The sequence below is a fragment of the Nanorana parkeri genome, unplaced genomic scaffold, assembly GCF_000935625.1.
Source record: "Nanorana parkeri isolate BGI_ZX_2015 unplaced genomic scaffold, ASM93562v1 scaffold624, whole genome shotgun sequence".
Taxonomy (NCBI): domain Eukaryota; kingdom Metazoa; phylum Chordata; class Amphibia; order Anura; family Dicroglossidae; genus Nanorana; species Nanorana parkeri.
In genome coordinates, this window is record NW_017306892.1 from 55,955 (window position 1) to 74,240 (window position 18,286).

At 45.8% G+C, this 18,286-nt stretch overlaps 1 protein-coding gene across 1 annotated transcript in view; it reads left to right on the forward strand.

Moving 5' to 3' along the window:
- The window catches only part of RYBP (RING1 and YY1 binding protein), a 58,104-nt gene extending 39,824 nt beyond the window's left edge, over positions 1 to 18,280 (forward strand). The window contains exons 3-6 of the mRNA XM_018563021.1: positions 8,892 to 9,200; positions 9,246 to 9,440; positions 15,056 to 15,154; positions 17,904 to 18,280. Coding sequence (XP_018418523.1) covers positions 8,892 to 9,200; positions 9,246 to 9,440; positions 15,056 to 15,154; positions 17,904 to 18,156 — 856 coding nt within the window. The 3' untranslated portion in view covers positions 18,157 to 18,280. The remainder of the gene's footprint in view (positions 1 to 8,891; positions 9,201 to 9,245; positions 9,441 to 15,055; positions 15,155 to 17,903) is intronic.
- The last annotated feature ends 6 nt before the right edge of the window (positions 18,281 to 18,286 follow it).

Genomic DNA, 18,286 nt, shown 5'->3' on the forward strand with positions numbered 1-18,286 from the left:
CTGTGGCTTCACCTGTTGCATGCTTTTCTAGGTCATGGACTCGAGTATTAAAGTCAGAGACAGCCAGTTAATGGGTATTTTAAGCGCACTATGTTATGAGAGCCTACATGTTTCCCCCTATACAGGTTTCCTTTTAATGGATGAATAGGAGCGAGGACAAAGGGGACATTAAGGACCCATCTAGGTGTGCTGTCTGCTCTCCACAATTAGCTCTCTGCAATCACTTGGCATAGAGGGTATGTTGGACTAAATGGATGCAGGGTCTCTCTGCTTCTAGCAGTTGGTGATCTGCCTCTCCAGTGATTACATGAGTGCAGTGCTGCATTGAAATCTGGAGCAGATTTGCACTGCAGCCAGTCAGCATCTCTCTCTCTCTCTCATTCAAATCTCACCTGAGCAAACTGTAGAGAGATGCTGATTGGTTGCCATGGGCAACTACTCCAGATTCCGTTTGCTCCAGTTTTGATAAATTCCCCCCATTTAATCAATCAAGTGTGGTGGAGCTGATGCCATACGTGTGTGTTTTTTTTTTTTTTAGTCCTGTAGACATGTTTTCTCTACAGTGTACTAAGCAGAGCGTCATCAAGCTGAATGTAACAAAGCCGTGTTATACTGGCCTAGAACCGTTTTTGAGGTTCCAACTGCAGGGAATTTTGGTATCCCTGGATTTAATAATGCACATTTATTTCCAAAAGGGAAATCAGTGTATTGTAAACCTACATGTATTTCATATTAGAATAATGTTTACATTATAGATTTCCTGTATCTTTAACATGTCTGCATGCTTGCTGTACCATATTTCCATATTGTTTTAGACCTGTAGTAATCTAGTAGTTGAATTTCAGTTCAGTCGCTTAACCTTGCTGGGGCCAAGCAGGACAAAGACCTGCACCGCATGATGATGCTCATTCACACATAATTAGCTTGTCCCATACACGGGAAGTAACAGTAGTAAATACTGGTGGTGCCCTACTGGCTATGCTGTGTGGTCTGCTTGTATGAATCACAACTCTGGCTAAACAGAATTCCAAATACTTTTGGTAGATAAAACGCCATGAAGGGAATTTATCACGACTGGAGCAAACATAATCTGGAGCAGCTGTGCATGGCAACCAATCAGCCTCTCTCTTTCATTTTCAAATCTTAACTGGACAAACTGAACAGAGAAACTGATTGGTTGCCATGCACAGCTGCTCCAGAGTTTGTCTGCTCCAGTTTTGAAATATTCCCCTATATATACACGGTTCATTAGTTAGGCTGCCAAGGACCATCCACGGTCCTGGGCAGCCTCCCCACTTACTCAAGGCCCTTGCAGCAATGTAGCAGGGTCTCTTGGTATGACGGAGCATGCGATCTTCCTAATTTGACAGTGCTCGGGCTTGAATAGCCAATCACCATGGCCGAACATTTCCAGCGGGAGGCTGCAAGGGAGCAAGGTTGGGTGCATATACCTTGCCTGGGGGTGGTGTGGGCCATCGGGAGACTCCGACTTAAATGGTCAGTGGAAGTAACTTTTTTTTTTAATTATTTTACTTTTGTTTCCTGGTTTAAAGGTCCTGTTATCGCGGCACCATATGCTTATCTTACTGATGGTATCTCTACAGTATGGCGTTTGATTTCCACCTCTTAAAATAGCTCAGAAGTGGGATCGGCCTTTATCACCCTCCGATTCTCCCTCATTTAGCCGTTCATTAGGGCGTTTTGCAGGGCAGATGCCGTGGAGATGTGCGGTTTAAGTGACAAGCTCTGTGTTTTCTGTTGACAAGCGAACACGCTTTCCTCCGGCTAGTTGATCGCACTTTGCTCCGGGAAGAATGTCACACGGATGTAGTTTGGTCTGCGGCGATGTTCTTTGTTCCACTCCTTATCTGCGACTGCGGGACAGGACTAATTAAAAATGTAGGGTCAAGAGCACAGGGCATTGTAACAAGATTCTTGTGCGGCGAGTTGCTAGGCGCAGCATGACAATTACCCTCCTCGCCGCGCTGCCTTTCTGTTCAGATTCAATTGTCTGCATTTGTACTATAAAGCGAAGGCGAGGAGTCTATAGCTCACGGCTGTTCGTGTTGTCGTTGAAGGTGAGGAGCGCCGGTATATGGCGGCCATCTGCGAAGTGCGGCCCTGGATTAAAGGACCCCCAGACGTGAACCTGGTTTAGCTTCCAAAAGGTCTTTGATGCAATCTGTATTTTGTTTTTTCCAAATATGAAAGTGATCAGCTTGACGTCCACAGTCAATACAAAGTGTATGTTTAAAAGGAAGGTGTAGTGCATTTAAAGGATAAGTCCACTTTAAGAGCCCATTCACACCAGGGTGGTTGCGGATCAGCGTGGTTACCTCGCTGATTTCAAAAGGGAGGTTCTGGGACTTTTTAATTGCTGAAACGCAAATAAAAACTCCCAAAAGGCCCCCACTCAGCAAGGAGTACAGCCGTCTTCTTGCTGAGTGGCTGGGAAGCTGGCTTTCCAGCCAATCACAATGGAGCTGGCTTCCCTGCCAATCAGGAAGCTGGGAGTCGGGTCATAAAACTAATGTAGCCACCACATTTATGAGTAGTAAGCCAGGGCTGGACAAATCCCAGGAGCCAGGTAGCCAATGCTCCCGTTTAAGGTTTCCAATAGTTGAAAACAACAATTCTGCTGGCTCCTGGATTGGACAGACCGGCTCCTGAATTCCCTATTAATTTGTCCACCCCTGTTGTAAGCTACAATTAATAAGAAGACAGTCTTCATTTCTATTGCAGGGCCTTTTGCACATACAGATTTTTGGAGTTGGCTGCCAACTTAGTCCCCCCCAAGATGTAGAATTTACCTGGTCCATGTGGGATCAGTATTGAGGAACAAGATGTGGACTTTACCTGGTTCTTGCAGGGATCAGTATTGAGGAACCGGTACTCCTCCACCTGAGATGAAGAATAATTTGATGACGGGGTTGAGTGGAAGTCTTTTTTAAAGTGCACTAACCCATGGAATGGCGGCCTTGACTTCACTTAGATGGTGGGCACTCTTTAACATGGGAATAGAGGAAGGAAATATCGGAGTCTGTTGGCTCCTTTCTCTTGGCTCTCGTAGTGATACATATGTTCTCTCTTAGGAGAGTTTAAAGTACATGTGGAGATTATTTGAGCCCATTCTTTGCTGTCCTTAAATCTCCTGAAACCCGAGGCTGATGAATTAATTAAATATCCCCTTGGGATAATGACTCGGCTTTTGAACTCGGCAGATTAAAGGTACTTCTATTTTTTTCCTTTCCCTAACCATTCCAAACCCGTCTTTCCCATAAATTAAATCAGCCAATTCCTTCAAATATAGCTTGTAAAATGACCGGCCGTTTCCCTCTTCATCTTGGCCGTGTTTCCTCTTTTTTTAATTTGTGGTTTTTCTTACTGATTCCGGTTTCCAGCTTTCCGATTTTCAGCGGGGCTGCATGTGTGTTTTTAGGCATGTTAAAAAAAAAATGGATCGAACCCCGCTGTGTTGCGTTGAAGTTGTAGTCCTCTGGTATCGGTTTTGTATCCTCATTATCGGCTATCTAGGAGCGATTGTGAGCGTACAAGAAAGACCTCTTGTAGAGTGGGATTTGTAATTCTCCTATGAAGTGATGTAAAATGTGACTTTAGGCGTAATGTAAAGAGAGCTTGTCCTATGCTAATAAACATGCTGTAAAGGTGTTAGGAAGGGGAGATCGTCACAGTGCTTGTTTCTTCCAGTGATGAACTGAATTGAATGTATTTCAGTGATGCCGTGTTTAAAGATTAGTTGTATTTTCAGTGGAAATCTTGCTGCTGTTGACTGTGCAGGTCGAACAAAAATCTTTAGAGGGATACTGTACCTAGTTTAAAGAGATTGGCATATTTCCCTAATGATAGTCAACAGCCTACTGACTTCAGTTTACATACTGCTCAACATGCCTCTTCCAGCTGCCACTAATGGTGGACATGGGATAAGGGCTGCAGATTTAGGCCCAATTCAGGTCTCCCAAGAGCTTCCTCTATAGGCTTCACATTGACCCCAGTTACTTTCACCGAAGAGCTTCCTCTACAGGCATCACATTGAGCCCCAATGCCTTTCACCCAAAAGCTCCCTCTGCAGGGTTCACATTGAGCCCAATGCCCATCTCCCAAGAGCTTCCTCTACAGGCTTCACATTGAGCCCAATGCCCATCTCCCAAGAGCTTCCTCTACAGGCTTCACATTGAGCCCAATGCCCATCTCCCAAGAGCTTCCTCTACAGGCTTCACATTGAACCCAATGCCCATCTCCCAGGAGCTTGCTCTAGAGGCGTCACATTGAACCCAATGCCCATCTCCCAAGAGCTTCCTCTACAGGTTTCACACTGAACCCAATGCCCATCTCCCAGGAGCTTCCTCTAGAGGCTTCACATTGAACCTAATGCCCATCTCCCAAGAGCTTCCTCTACAGGCTTCACATTGAGCCCAATGCCCATCTCCCAAGAGCTTCCTCTACAGGCTTCACATTGAACCCAATGCCCATCTCCCAAGAGCTTCATCTACAGGCTTAATATTGAACCCAATGCCCATCTCCCAAGAGCTTTCTCTACAAGCTGAACATTGAGCCCAATGCCTATCATCCAAGAACCCCCTCTGCAGGCTGCACATTGAGCCCAATACCTATCACCCAAGAGCTCCCTTACCATGCTGCACATGGAACTCCGTTCCCACATTTAACCTCTCCTTCCTCATCCGAAATGGTCAAAGTTTTGTACCCAGATTGGTTGGTTTCCTCAAAAATTGAATGTGTTCCAATAGAACATTGATTGTACTGTACAATCAAATTGTAATGTGCGTTGACTTTTTACGTAACACCAAACTTCCATAACCTAATTTCACACCCACTTGAGCTGCATTGACAGCTGCGAGCTCTATCGTGTATTGCGGCACCCTGCACCATCACAGTCCATTCATTTTTGAATAGCTCACCAACATAGAAAAGCTTCTACTCCGGTTATTTGTACCACAGCATAGATTGTGTGTTATGGTGCACTGTAACAAAGCTGCAGATGTGTAGGGGTGCCATTTAAAATGAATGGCACCGTCGCACATTGCACCAGGTTCGGTGCTCTACCAGGTCGTTGCGTCAAGTTGACGCCGTCAACACAGTTGTGTGAACGAGCCGTTAACGTAAACCCATGGCCAAGGGTTCTCTTCTGCAAACAGCAACCAGCTTCTGGATATCTAGTCGTAATACATTGGCATGCAGCAAAATGGCATGTGCTCTGCAAACAAACAAGTGTGCATAGTCCCTGAGAATGCAGTGATTTCCCCTGCTGCTGCAGCAGGCATAGATGTGCAGAGCTAGCAGTGTCAGTGGGGAGATGCAAGAATATGGGCGATTCAACTGGTCATCCCACCAAAAACTAAAGCAAAAATGTTTCTTGGTGTAATAAATATACTACTCCCCCCATTTCTACAGCTGCTGTTTTGCCAGAGCCCTACAATAACAGATTGTAGACGCAGAGCCACCTGCTGGTGAAATCTGGTATTTTAAAATAACGCATTGATTCACGAGTGCCTAATGATTCATTTTCTTCATTTATAGATCTCTGTTTATTTTCCACTGAGCTCTGCAGAGAGCATTGAACCATTCACATTGGTCCCAAAGGAACTTGCAGTCTTTACACACATGCACATCTGCACACACAGTAGGGCTAATTTTGGGAAGACGCCAATTATCCAACCCACATGTCTTTTGGATCATTAGAGGATCATGGGAGGAAAAGGGAGTACCCAGAGGAAACCCACGCAATTATATGCAGAACATACAAACTCTATGCAGATAATGTCCCTGAGATTCGAAGCCAGAGCCCAGGGGCTGTATAATGGGAGTGTCATCCACTGAGCAGCCACTACAGTTAAATGGCCAGCATGCTGCTTGCCAACATGAGCAACAGAACAATGAGTTGGGATGACCAGCACTGATGATGTTGCACTCCAATACGCTATAAAGCGGACCTTGACCCGTAACTTTAAAATAACAACAAACACACCTTTTAGAAATGTTCAGTAATGACAATCTACAAACACATACTTCTAGATAATTGCAGGCTTTGTATTCTTTGCATACCTTCTCTTTTCTTCCCCAGTTTTCTGGCAGTGGCCATGTTTACTAAAGGCAGATTACTAGCTGTCCTATTACTTCCTGGAACTCTGGCACATGTGACTAGGACATGTAACCATGCACATCATCTCTTTGGAGGATAATGCCTTTCCGTGAGATCTCGTGAGATTACAGATGAGATTTCCCAGCAATGCTCTGCTGATGACAAGGCAATCCCAGTTTGCATCGCTTTGGCAAACCTGAAGTCATTTGCACTTTCAGAGCAGGAAGTGAATGCTCTGCAAGTGTAAATATTTCATAATCGCAACATTTTACACCGGACATGTCTATGTTATTATGCATCATGGAGGGATGCATTGGTAGAATTTGATTTTTGAGTGTAAAGGTCTGCTTTAAGAAGACGGCACAGCAGATCAGCTTGCTTTGCTGCTCGCTTTATCTGATTGAAACATCCAACTGAGCCATGTGACTCAACAGAGTTCTGTACACCAGCTTTCTTACAGCATAGCTAACTGATGATTCCAAATTAGGTGATGAGGTGAAAAGGAGGCTTACGTCTACGTTGTATGGCAAGGCGCTCTCTTGGGATCCTCGCACCTATGCGTCAAGGCCTGTATTGGACTATTGACCCGACTGGCTCAATACTCATTAGATCTTTTTATTCACTTCAAACTGTGAAAGATGACGGCAGTGTCTAGACGACTCCTGATGTTGGGGGGCCTAATTTTTGTCATTGGTCTCCCCTGCCAGTTAGTCGAGAGTCGAGCAGAAGGTGTCCGTTTTGCCTCCTTGTGTACAGGGCGTCATGGAGCCAGTCCAAGAACTTAAAATGTTCCCAGTTCAGTGCAAAGTGGAACTTGATAGTCTTGAGTGATCCAAAAGCAAAGATCCAAAGTTGTTTATCCGTTTGGTTTCCCTGCACTGTATAATCTAAATCTTTAGCCCTTTCTGCCAGTCCTTCCTCTCCCCTCTTTAAGTCGATAAGTGTGAAGCTGTCATTCGGCAGACAAAGTAATCATCGTGATTCCTCAGAGGGACACAGACGCTATTGTTGTATAGAACAAGGCTGTCCTGCCATGACGCCGCCGCACGAAACCGACGTGCTCTGAATCGGAGATTAGCCGCGCTGCCTTAATCGCCTCGCTGCCTGAAGGATCGCGTTTCCATTGTTCCACTGCTGTAAAGTGGCACGGCGCATCAGACGCCATGTAGAGTCTGTCCATGATTGTGTTAAAGCAGACCTGTCGCCTCTATTGTGGCTGCTACGGTGTGCCTGAGTCACGTCGTGCGTTCTTACTAGCGGTTTGTGGAGGACGGTCAACCTTTGGAAATGATTTATATAGTGTATAACACCCACAATTGTGGAGTGCATTGATCATTTTTATTGGCTCCTGCACTGGACGTAACCGATTTTTGTCAGTGACTAAGCCCGTGGTGGACCAAAATTGGTGGACCAAAATTCTCCAAATACCTTAAGAGAAAACTAGGGATGCACCGATGCCGGTTTTTCAGTATAGACTACGAGTACCGATACTGTGCTTTCCGTACTTGTTGATACCGAGTACTGATACCGGTGCTTCCGCTGCCATGGAGCAGGCTTCCTGGGCAATCTGATTATTTGCCAGGTGGCGAGTAATGACTCACCCCCCAGTTTCCCGATTGGTCGTGAAGCCAGCTCGATGCTGATTGGCTGGGAAGCCTGTTTCCCAGCAAAGCACAATCGGAAGCTGACCAGACAACATCGAGCCAGCTTCTCCCGGCCAATCAGGGAGGCGGGTCATTACTCACCGCCCAGCTTCCTGATCGCTCGGGAAGCTGGCTCCATCTTCTGCCGGTCAGAGGAAATCTTCCTCTGACCCGAAGTTCTGCTATCGGGGAAGGTATCTGAGCATTTGAGTGAGTAAGAGTGCTCTCCCAAATACTCGGTTTCGGCACCGTTGGTAGTATCGGTGCATCCCTAGATAAAACCATACATCTAATAATCGTTTCATGGTTTCTGCATGGATGTAAGCACATTGGGGGGAATTTATTGAAAACTGGAGCAGACGAAATCTGGAGCAGTTGCCCAGAGCAACCAATCGGCTTCTCTGTCTCCTTTTCAAAACTTACCTGAGCAAACTGAAGAGAGATGCTTATTGGTTGCCATGTACATCTGCTCCAGTTTTGATAAATTCCCCTTATTGTGTTTACGTTAACACAGCGTTATTAGATTTTCTACATGTGTTGAGCTCCTTGGAAAACATATCTAATTGTATCGTGTTTTAATAATAATATATGTGCATAGGAACAGATATGTTGGCTTAGTACTGATGCATACTGTGCTCCCTGTTTAGTAACAGCATGATAATTGGGCATTATTGCTTTTCTCATAGTATATGCCTGTGGGCCAGATCAGAAGCAAAAAATAAAGCAGAAAAGATACACTGACACTTGGATAACATTGTTTCCCTTTGAAGGAAATCTACTGATAAAGAGGCTGCCATTGCTCATAAAAATGCTAGTTGCTTGGGTGTGTTGCTGTCCTTGTCCCCGACGCTGAACTGAAACGTGTAATGTTGATGAAAAGCTCTGGCTTCTCTTGATGCATACTCTTTTTCTGCATGAGGGTCAGGCAGCTAGCATTTTGTGAATGAGGGCAGCAATGGCAGGCCATGTATTTCTGTCATGACTGGTTTCTACTAATGCAGCTGGTCCACCAAAAATGCCACGGATAGCAATGAGGGGAGTGGGTTGGCTTTAGGTGGATGCAAAGCCACCAGTTGGGTCCACTACTCTACAAGATATTCACCTTTCCTTTTCAATTTCATATTTTGCAGGAAACCCAGAATAAACTCGCAGCTGGTGGCGCAGCAAGTCGCCCAGCAGTATGCCACCCCGCCACCTCCCAAGAAAGAGAAGAAAGAAAAAATGGAGAAACCCGAAAAGGAGAGAAGCGAGCGAGACAAGCTGGACAAGGAGAAACCAGAGAAGGAGAAGCTGGACCGGGAGAAACTGGACCGGGACAAGCTAGACCGGGACAAGCTAGACCGGGAAAAGATGGACCGGGAGCGGCTCGACCGCGAGAAGCTTGATCGTGAAAAGCTAGATCGGGACAAGATGGACAGAGAGAAACTTGACCGTGAAAGGCTGGACCGTGAAAGGCTGGACCGGGAGAGGGTAGACCGGGAGAGGGTAGACCGGGAGAGGCTAGATCGAGAGAAAATGGACAAAGAAAAGATGGACAGGGAGAAAACAGAGAAAGATAAAATTGATAAAGAAAAACCAGAAAAGGAACAGAAAGTAGACAGGGACAGACATGACAAGGAGAAAATCGAACGAGACATTAACTCAAGTGTTGTCAAGAAGACCACTAATAAAAAGACAAGGTAGGTTGACACGTGAAAGGACTACCGAGTGCACCACCTTGGTGCTGTGCATGACAAGTGATCTGGTGTTAGCGAATTGTTGCCAGTACCAGGATTGCCAGTTACCTCTTTCTTTGGGTGCGCTCCCTTCCTAGCAGGGCCAGCCAGATGTTGCTCTTTGTTTCTCCCTAGTGAAATTCTGCAGTGTTCCGGGCCAGCAGGGGAGCAGTTTGTTTAGGGAAATGGATTTCCATGCCTGGGGGGGGGATTCTGCTGCTGGCGACACAATTGATCATCTGATGTGACCTTTAAACCTCCTAACATAGCCATGGAGTGTAGGAGGAAAATGGCGCACCTGGGGGAAATCCACACAATCGCAAGGAGAACATAGAAACTCCATCCTGATCACGTAGTTCTTCTAGCAGCTGAAAGCTTAGGTATTGAGTTTATATAGTTCATATTCTATGTATTGGAATTTTCTATATTCATATTGATAAAGTCTAGGTCTGTTCTATTAACGAAGATGTAATTGGTGATCGCTTAAACCTGACACTCAAAATAATTTGTCTTCCCTCATTTAAACAGTAATAGAAGTCGCCAGCACTCGATCATATGTGCAAGAACTTTAAGAACTTTCACTGAACTGTCACAAGCGTCATTAAGCCAACGTTTCGGGACCATGCACGGGAACCTCTGCAGGGCAATATAGTGACGTCACTATGTCGTCCCTGAAGAAGGGACCCTGCGTGTCCTCCTAAACGATGGCTTAATGACGCTTGTGACAGTTCAATAAAAGTGCTTATACTTCTTGCACATATGATCGAGTGCTGGCGACTTCTATTACTGACTGAATCTTACACGGCGCCATCCGTGTTGTCACTTCATGCACCAAACTTGGGTATTTGGAGATCTATATTCTGTATGGAGTGCAGGTGATTCTTTCATATTCGTTCCCTCATTAAAAGAAACACTCACTTTGCCCATTTTGGTCAGTGACAATGTTTCCTAATAAATCAGACTCTGGCCAATTGACCACTCAGGTCCAAGCATTATCCCATTGGGAAGCTTACATGCTCTCCCATACCTGAATGCTCCAACATTCAGCAGGGAGGTAACAAAGGCACACGGATTGGCAAGTGAGCTATAAACACACTGTCATGTAGCCCTAAAGGAGCTTGCCACTAAGCCCCACCTGCACATATTCCTATTGGCCTATTACTATAGTGCAGATGTACAGGCCAATATGGATGTGCATGGGGCAGGATGTGGTGGGCAATCTTCAGCAGAAAGTTCTGCAGCTTAGCCAGACATTTGGCCTTAATGGGAGGGATTTGGGCTGCTTCAGTATTGGGATACCTCTTGGTTGCAGTACTTCAACTGCAGCAAATTTGGGGCTTTTTTTTGACACTTTCCCTTTAAGAAAATCTTAAGTGGGAGCCATGCTGTGTTTGAAACTGATATTGATTAATGCATGCACGACTTTTTTTTTAGATTCGTGGAAGTCTGGCTCCTCTCTAGTTTTTAATTTTTCTTTATGTGTAACCTGTTAGACACGGGGACACCACTTTGTTTCCCAGAAAGCATTGTTTTATGAAATTTATTTTAGGGTTTCGTTTTATCTTCCCTGTAGATGTCAACGGTTCAACAGAATCCTCCTTCAAAGCGGAATTTCAGGGATGATTTCTTTTTTGCAATTTTGCATTGGTCCAGCATGGCACAATGTAAGTATCTGGAAGGCTGCTGGGGATGCTGGAAATCACTGTAGGGGTCCATGCTACATACAGTGATGGCTGCAATCTTCCTGGTGCGGTTCAAGTAGCTTCCCCTCTGTCCACAGGGAGTTGCTCACTTGGCACCGCCGCCATTCGGAGAATGCCTGGAATACAAGCCGTTCTCTCTTTGGACAAGGTGAAGATCGTGACATCGTCAATTTACATCCAATCAGATAATGCTTTGTATTCAGTGAAGACATACAAGGCCTTCTCTGAATAGCGGCAGTACTGGGCAACTCCCTGTACTCTGTTTGCTGAGGGCAACCTGCTGGAACCACAGCAGGAAGATCACAGCTATCGCTGTAAGCAGCATGGGCTGCTAGAGTAATTTGCAGCATCCCCAGCATCCTTCTAGATATGGATACTTGCATTGAGCTAAGCTTGAACCAGTAAGTTTGCAGAGGGCAAGCTGCTGGAACCGCAGGGGAAAGATCACGGCTGTCACTGTATGTAGCATGGACTACAGCAATTTGCAGCATCCCCAGCACCCTTCTAGATATGGAATATGGATACTTAAATTGAGCCAAGCTGTATCATTGTAAGCTTGCAAAAAAAAAAAGGTGATCATTTCTGGGGCTCCCATTTAAAGTTTACACTATGATGAAAGGCAAAGGAAAATGTTAAAGGCTCTTATAGGACCGCAGATGAGCAAGAAACTCCGAAACTGACAGCCAACTATCCGTTTTCTGTAAGTGTAAATTGCATCATTGTAAACATCGGTGGCTCAGCAGATGCGTGAATTAAGAAGGGGAGTGAAAAGGCTCATTGTTTGCGAATAAAGACGCCGCATTGTTTGCCTCCTCGTGTGAGAAGCGATCTCAATTCGTGGCTGAAGAGCCCGTAATTACTTGATATTGGGAGGTTGTGTATTTGTTGCTACGGTTTCAATAGCTCATTTACATTCCGAGACGGGAGAGGGACCAGCGCATTGCCGGGATATATTCTCCAACGGATATTTCAGCGTTGGCGAAAGTTCTTCTTTTATGCGTCGGGAGATTACGTTTGGCTCAGAAACGATGTTTTCAATCCGGTTTCACAGTCCTGTAAAAGGAAAAAAAAGAGAAGTTATTGAACGGCAACCTAATCGGGATTAAAGGAGAACTATGAGGTGAGTGCTTTTCACTCGCCTCATAGTTCTAGCCGACCTGTGACAATGAGACTGTCACAGGTCGGCTCAGTAGATCGGGAGGTGAGCGAACACATACCAGCGTTCGCTCACCTCTCGAGAGCCGTGACAGGGGAGGGGCTGGATTCCCCCTCCCCGATCCGCCAGCGCTAACTGGCGGAACGGACGGGGGAGGGGGCGGGTACAGCTGGCTCTGCCTCTAGATAGGCAGAGCCAGCTGTGAGTCACGCAGCTGGGCCGATCCCGGCATAATTGTTGGGATCCGCTTCAGCTGTGGCGTCTCAGTATACCGCGAGCTGTAGCTCGCGGTATACTGAGCCTAGGGTGACGGGTGGACACTAGTTTGTGTCCTCCCGTTACCCTAAGGAGAACTATGGGGAAAAGCCTTAACCCCATAGTTCTCCTTTAATGCAAAGGAGGTTTATAAGAGAAATTCTATCGAAAGGACTAAGAAACCTCTTTCTTTTTTGGATAGAGAGGGGAGGTTTAAAGTAGTATTAAACTGTCAACCCTTTTTCAATAATAAATCCAGACCCAGCAAATATACTAGGGATGCACCGTTACTAGTATCGGTGCCAATGCCGAGTTTTTGAAATGCTCTGGTGCCTAGCCCAGTGCCCGAGCTTCCAGTATCAGGAAGCTAGTCGGCGAGTCATTACACGCTGCCCGGATTCCTGATTGACCGGAAAGCCAGCTCCATGCTACGAGGGAGCATAGAGCCGGCTTCCCAGCCAATCAAGAGGCCGGGCAGCGTGTAGTGACTCGCCGCCTAGCTTCCTGATTGGCCAGCTTCCTGTACGCCAAGTCATTTACCCCCCCCGGCTTTCTGATTGGCCAGAAAGCCGGCTTCATGGTTTCGTTGACGAAAGATTCAACAAATCAATATTATGCACAAGCGATATAAATAAGTTTTACCAGATGAAATCTATTATTATTCAGGATTTAATTTTAATTACAAATTATTTGTTGGGTGTACTCTTTAAGATCTTAAAGATTTAAAATCTAAATAAAAATGTAAAGATTTAGATTAAAGGCTTATAGAGAATTCAGTCTTTAAATAATTATACAGGATTTATATAGCGCCAACAGTTTGCGCAGCGCTTTACAAAATATAGGCAGACAGTGGTACAGTTACAATACAGGAGGATTAGGATGGCCCTGCTCGTAAGAGGAGGGGCAAGTGATACAAAAGGTAATAATTGTGTGGGGTGAGGTAATAAAGGGGTATGAGGATAGTTATTATGTTGTACATAAGGTAGGCTACCTACCCAAAGTGTAGCCCATCTTGGCAGCCGGTGAGAAGCAAAGTGACAGTGTTTCAGCACACAGGCCCCTGTATAGGTAAGTATAGAGCCTGTTCATTTACAGGATGCTCCTTTAAGTGCCAGTGACCATGTGATGTGTCGGCCCTTACCTGTGTAGTCACTCTATTACAGTGTACTGTTACAGGAGGCAGGACCTGAGCAAAGTGATTGACAAGCATGGGAAACTGTCAGCCATGATTAAAAGTGGAAGTTGTATTATGTTATCTTAAAGCTGAATTCAGGGCACATATGAATGCCGTTATAGATGAAATAAAGCACCACAATTTTTAATTTTTTTCCAATGCAAGAAATGTGTACCTGAATTTGACTTGGTTTCAGCCTCTTACAGCAGAGCTCAGACTGAGACAAGAAGCCACACAAGGAGCCAGTTTTGCTTATGTGCTAGCAAGGAGCATGTTATTAGGTGGAAAGAGCAGAGTGAGTCCATCAGTCTCCTGCTTCTACTTTGACTGTCCAGTCACAGGCTGGGGGAGGGACAAGACCTGTAAATTTTACTGCACTGTATCAGAGAAAAGACTGGTCTCCTGCCCTGTCAGACAGGACTGTGCTGTGTGGCAGAGCTCTGTAAATCTTAGGACTGATTAGACCGACATGCAACTTCTTGGGCAGGTAACACCACTCCCTTTATAGGTGCAGTATTTCATCTATGTATTTAGCTGTTTGCCAGGAGTTCAGCTTTATAATGCCCTGAGAGATTCAGCCTATACACTACCCCTAAAGTGAACCTGCGTGTAGTGGCGTAATTATAGTCATAGCAGCTCAGGTGGCTGCTATGGTGCCTGGGGATGGGAGGGGGGGCCCCCATTAGGTAGCAAGAGTAGGACTGGTTGCAGTTGACGACAACTCTAATCCCCTGCAAAGTCTACAGACGACTTCAATGCACAAGAGGAGTCGTTAGGATCTTGACATCATTATCAGAGCTCAGAGAAAGGTCATCGGGGGTCCCCCCATCACATTTTTGCTATGGGGCCCCGTAATCTGACGTTACGGCCCTGCCTACGTAGGTAGAATATAGGAGCAGCCATTGATGACTTGTTTTAAAAGGTAAAGAATTGGGCTCAGCCAGTAAATCTGAGAAGTCTGAACTCCGTTCTGTGCGCTTGTTCCAATCCATGCTCCCATTGAAGGTGTATGTAGTGTAATGTGCTCAAAGGTTCCATTAAGTAAACACTATAATGGCAGGTCTGGCTAGCCATCAGAGGATTAGTGGACCATGCTGGGATTTGTAGTACCAGTAGCTGCCAGGAGCCCCACGGGTTCCTCCGCCTCGGGCTGACGCGATGGCGTGCATTCCCATTCGCCGCATTGTGCAGCTCATGCTAGCCAAACAGACTGATGACTTGGCACGTGTGTCTGTATTGACATAAACAGAATCTAAATAGCGTGTGTTGTTTTTGGTTGTCTCTCCCGCAGACCAAAGCCAGATATTCACAGAGACCCACAAAGCGAAGTGAACAGTATTCAGTCTGCAAATTCAGTGACAAAGATCGGCAACTTTAACCACACTTCTAGGTAAGTGCCATTGACAAACGTAGGCGTTTCACATTATTGAAGTGCACCTACGAGTAAAACATCTGTTTGTTTTGCATTAATCAGGAAAGAACTCTGCTAGTTTATGTTTCGCAGTCTGTGTGCCATTGCAAAGATTTTCCTTCACTTCCTGTCCCGGGGACACAACAGGAAGCGAGAGAAAGGTTGCCATTGGAACTGTAAGATTCACCCCACCCCCTCTTGTTCTAGTGTCAAGTCTAATATGCACTTTGGACCACCTCTGTGTCCTTGACCATCATCAACAGGACAAATGGGGTGAATCTACCCACTGGGAACACACTTTAAAGGAGAGAGAAATACACTCCTTCCCGTAGTTAGAGCCAACGTGTGACATTGAAGCGGTTGCATGTCGGCTCCATAGATCGCGAACTGAGCGATCACATAACGCTGATTACTCCGTTCCTGATCTTCTCCCTGCAGAGAACGGTGGCAGTCCCTGCAGAGATTTCCCCTCTCCATTCCTCCAGCACTCATTGGAGGAACAGACAGGGGAAGGGGCGGGCTCAGCTGGCTGTGACTCTAGAAAGGCCGAGCCAGCTGTCAATCAGGCAGCGGGCTGGATCCTGACAATATTGTTTGGATCTTTCCCGGCTGCAGAACGGCTCTGCGCTGTCAGCATGTAACGGGCAATAGCCCGCTAGTTGCTGAGTTTTGGGTGACAGGAGGACATTAGTAAATGCCCTCCTGTGACCCGAAGGTGATCTACGACCAAAAAAAGCTTTGGCCATAGTTCTTTTTTAACATTGTTTTTTTGTAAATGTATATAATGACATCATAGTATAGAGTACAGAGGAATGCAGACAGTCTAATAAATCTTCCCCAATTCCAGTCCTCCCAGCAGTTCATGATTTAAAGGGAAACCAGTTGAGTTGTTACCGTAGTATTCACCTGATAGTCATTTTTTGACATGAATTTTACATTTTTAATTGTTTCTTTCCCTTGTAGATTTGTAACGTGCCCTCTAGTGGTCCTTGTCATTGTGGGATTTTGAATGCGAATCCCTACATGACTGTTGGGCTCAGCTCATTTTAGAACTGTGTCCACAAGCTTTTCTTGGGTTCAGAATTGCTCCTCTCCCCATAGAAGTCTATGGGGATGCAAAAGCAGGTCAGCAGGTCAATTTCTGAATGGTCTCAAAAGCACGCTGCATTTGCCCAGTGAAGATTGCTGACACACAGGGCCTTGCCCTTATTGAGAGGTTGCCGTTTCCGTGATTACTTGCTTAGATTTGTATCAGTGGACCCGTAACACACAACCATTGTGCAGCATTGCTGTGCATGAAGCAGAGCCTGCATTGTAAGGGTTGATATACCTTTGTTAAAAAAACAACCCATGCATTTAAGAAGCCCCATTAGATACCAATAAACTAAGCAGATTTTAAAAATCCTCAGTAATGTGTTCTCTATACCTAGAGGCCATTTGGGCCCCGCACCGAAACCTTCAGCAAAATCTCCCATTATTCTGCATACATAGCTCCGTCCTGCCTCATTTCCAGGATGAGTCAGTCATTAGACACTTACCCCCCAGCATCAAATGCTCAGCGCACTCGCTCTCCCGTCTCCACTGCTGAGCTCAGAAGCCGCAACAAAGGAGAGAGCGCACGACGCATGCACGTGGCTCCGAACAAGGAAGGCATTTGCGTCTTTGAAGCTGGGAACGTCTAATACCTGGCTCATCCTGGAAACAGGTCAGGATGGAGCTATGAAGAATATTGGGAGTTTCTGCAGCATACTTCGGTGGGGGTGCAAATGGTCTACAGTTATGGAGGATACGTTGCTGAAGATTTTTAAAAGCTGCTTTGCTACCTACTGGGGCAGCTTCTTGGCTGCATACCTACTGGGGCAGCTTCTTGGCTGCATACCTACTGGGGCAGCTTCTTGGCTGCATACCTACTGGGGCAGCTTCTTGGCTGCATACCTACTGGGGCAATAGGTTATTTCCTTTTTTTTTTTTTTTAAAGGTGAATTAACCCTTAAATATGACCAGTGTTTTTTTTGAGATGAAGAATTAGATTCCTTGTCAAGATTTGAAAGCGATGTCCCTGTTGGGAAGAGTTCTCATCACTTCCTGTCTTGGTGACCACAGAGGACGTGAGGAAAATCTTCCTAACAGGAACATGGAAAGCAATAAATACCTGACAATGGCTCTAACCATAACCCGGAAAGAAAGACAGATTTTATAGGAGAATGTGTCGCCATTGAAAAGATTTACAAGAACTTATTAAGTTTAAGGACTCATTTAGATGAGTGTACACGTCCGTAAAACGACCTGATCCCGGAAGGGACAGGTGCTGTGTGTAATTGCACGCAGTGGCCTGTTCTTCCCTATGGGAGGATGCGGCTGCATGCAATTAGATGCTGTCACACGCACACCAGGATCTGCACAGACAGTGTGCGTCCAAGTGCAGACACCCGGACCGGCACGGATGTGCATGTGACGGCATGTAATTGCATGCAGCCGCGTCCTCCCATAGGGAAGAAAGGGCCACTGCGTGCAATTACACACAGCACCTGTGACTTCCGCGGTCACTTTATGGCTGTGCACGCCGTCTGAATGATCCCTAAATCCTGTAGAATTTGACTTTTATTGCTTCTGCATGTTTGATGCTTTTACAGGTGACTATAACATTCCCCTTCTTACTTTATCACCGTTTTTGTGGCAGAGCTTGTGTACCTTCAGTAAAGACCCTTCTGTTTGTTTTTACCACCAGGCCCAGGCTGAAAAACGTGGACAGAAGTACCGCACAGCAGCTGGCGGTAACCGTGGGCAACGTGACCGTCATAATCACAGACTTTAAAGAAAAGACTCGATCTTCCTCCACCTCGTCCTCCACAGTCACCTCCAGCGCGGGCTCAGAACAGCAGAACCAGAGCGGCTCCGGCTCGGAATGCACAGACAAAGGCTCGTCCCGTTCCTCAACCCCCAAGGGCGACATGTCTGTGGTGCACGACGAGTCTTTCTGAAAAATAAATTTAAAAGGAAGAAAAAAACAAAATATTGCACATTAATTTTGGCAGAAGATACTCTGGATTGGGGGGAGGGGGAGGATCGGAAGTTCCAGGACCTCCATCTGCCGCTGTTTATATTCCTGGA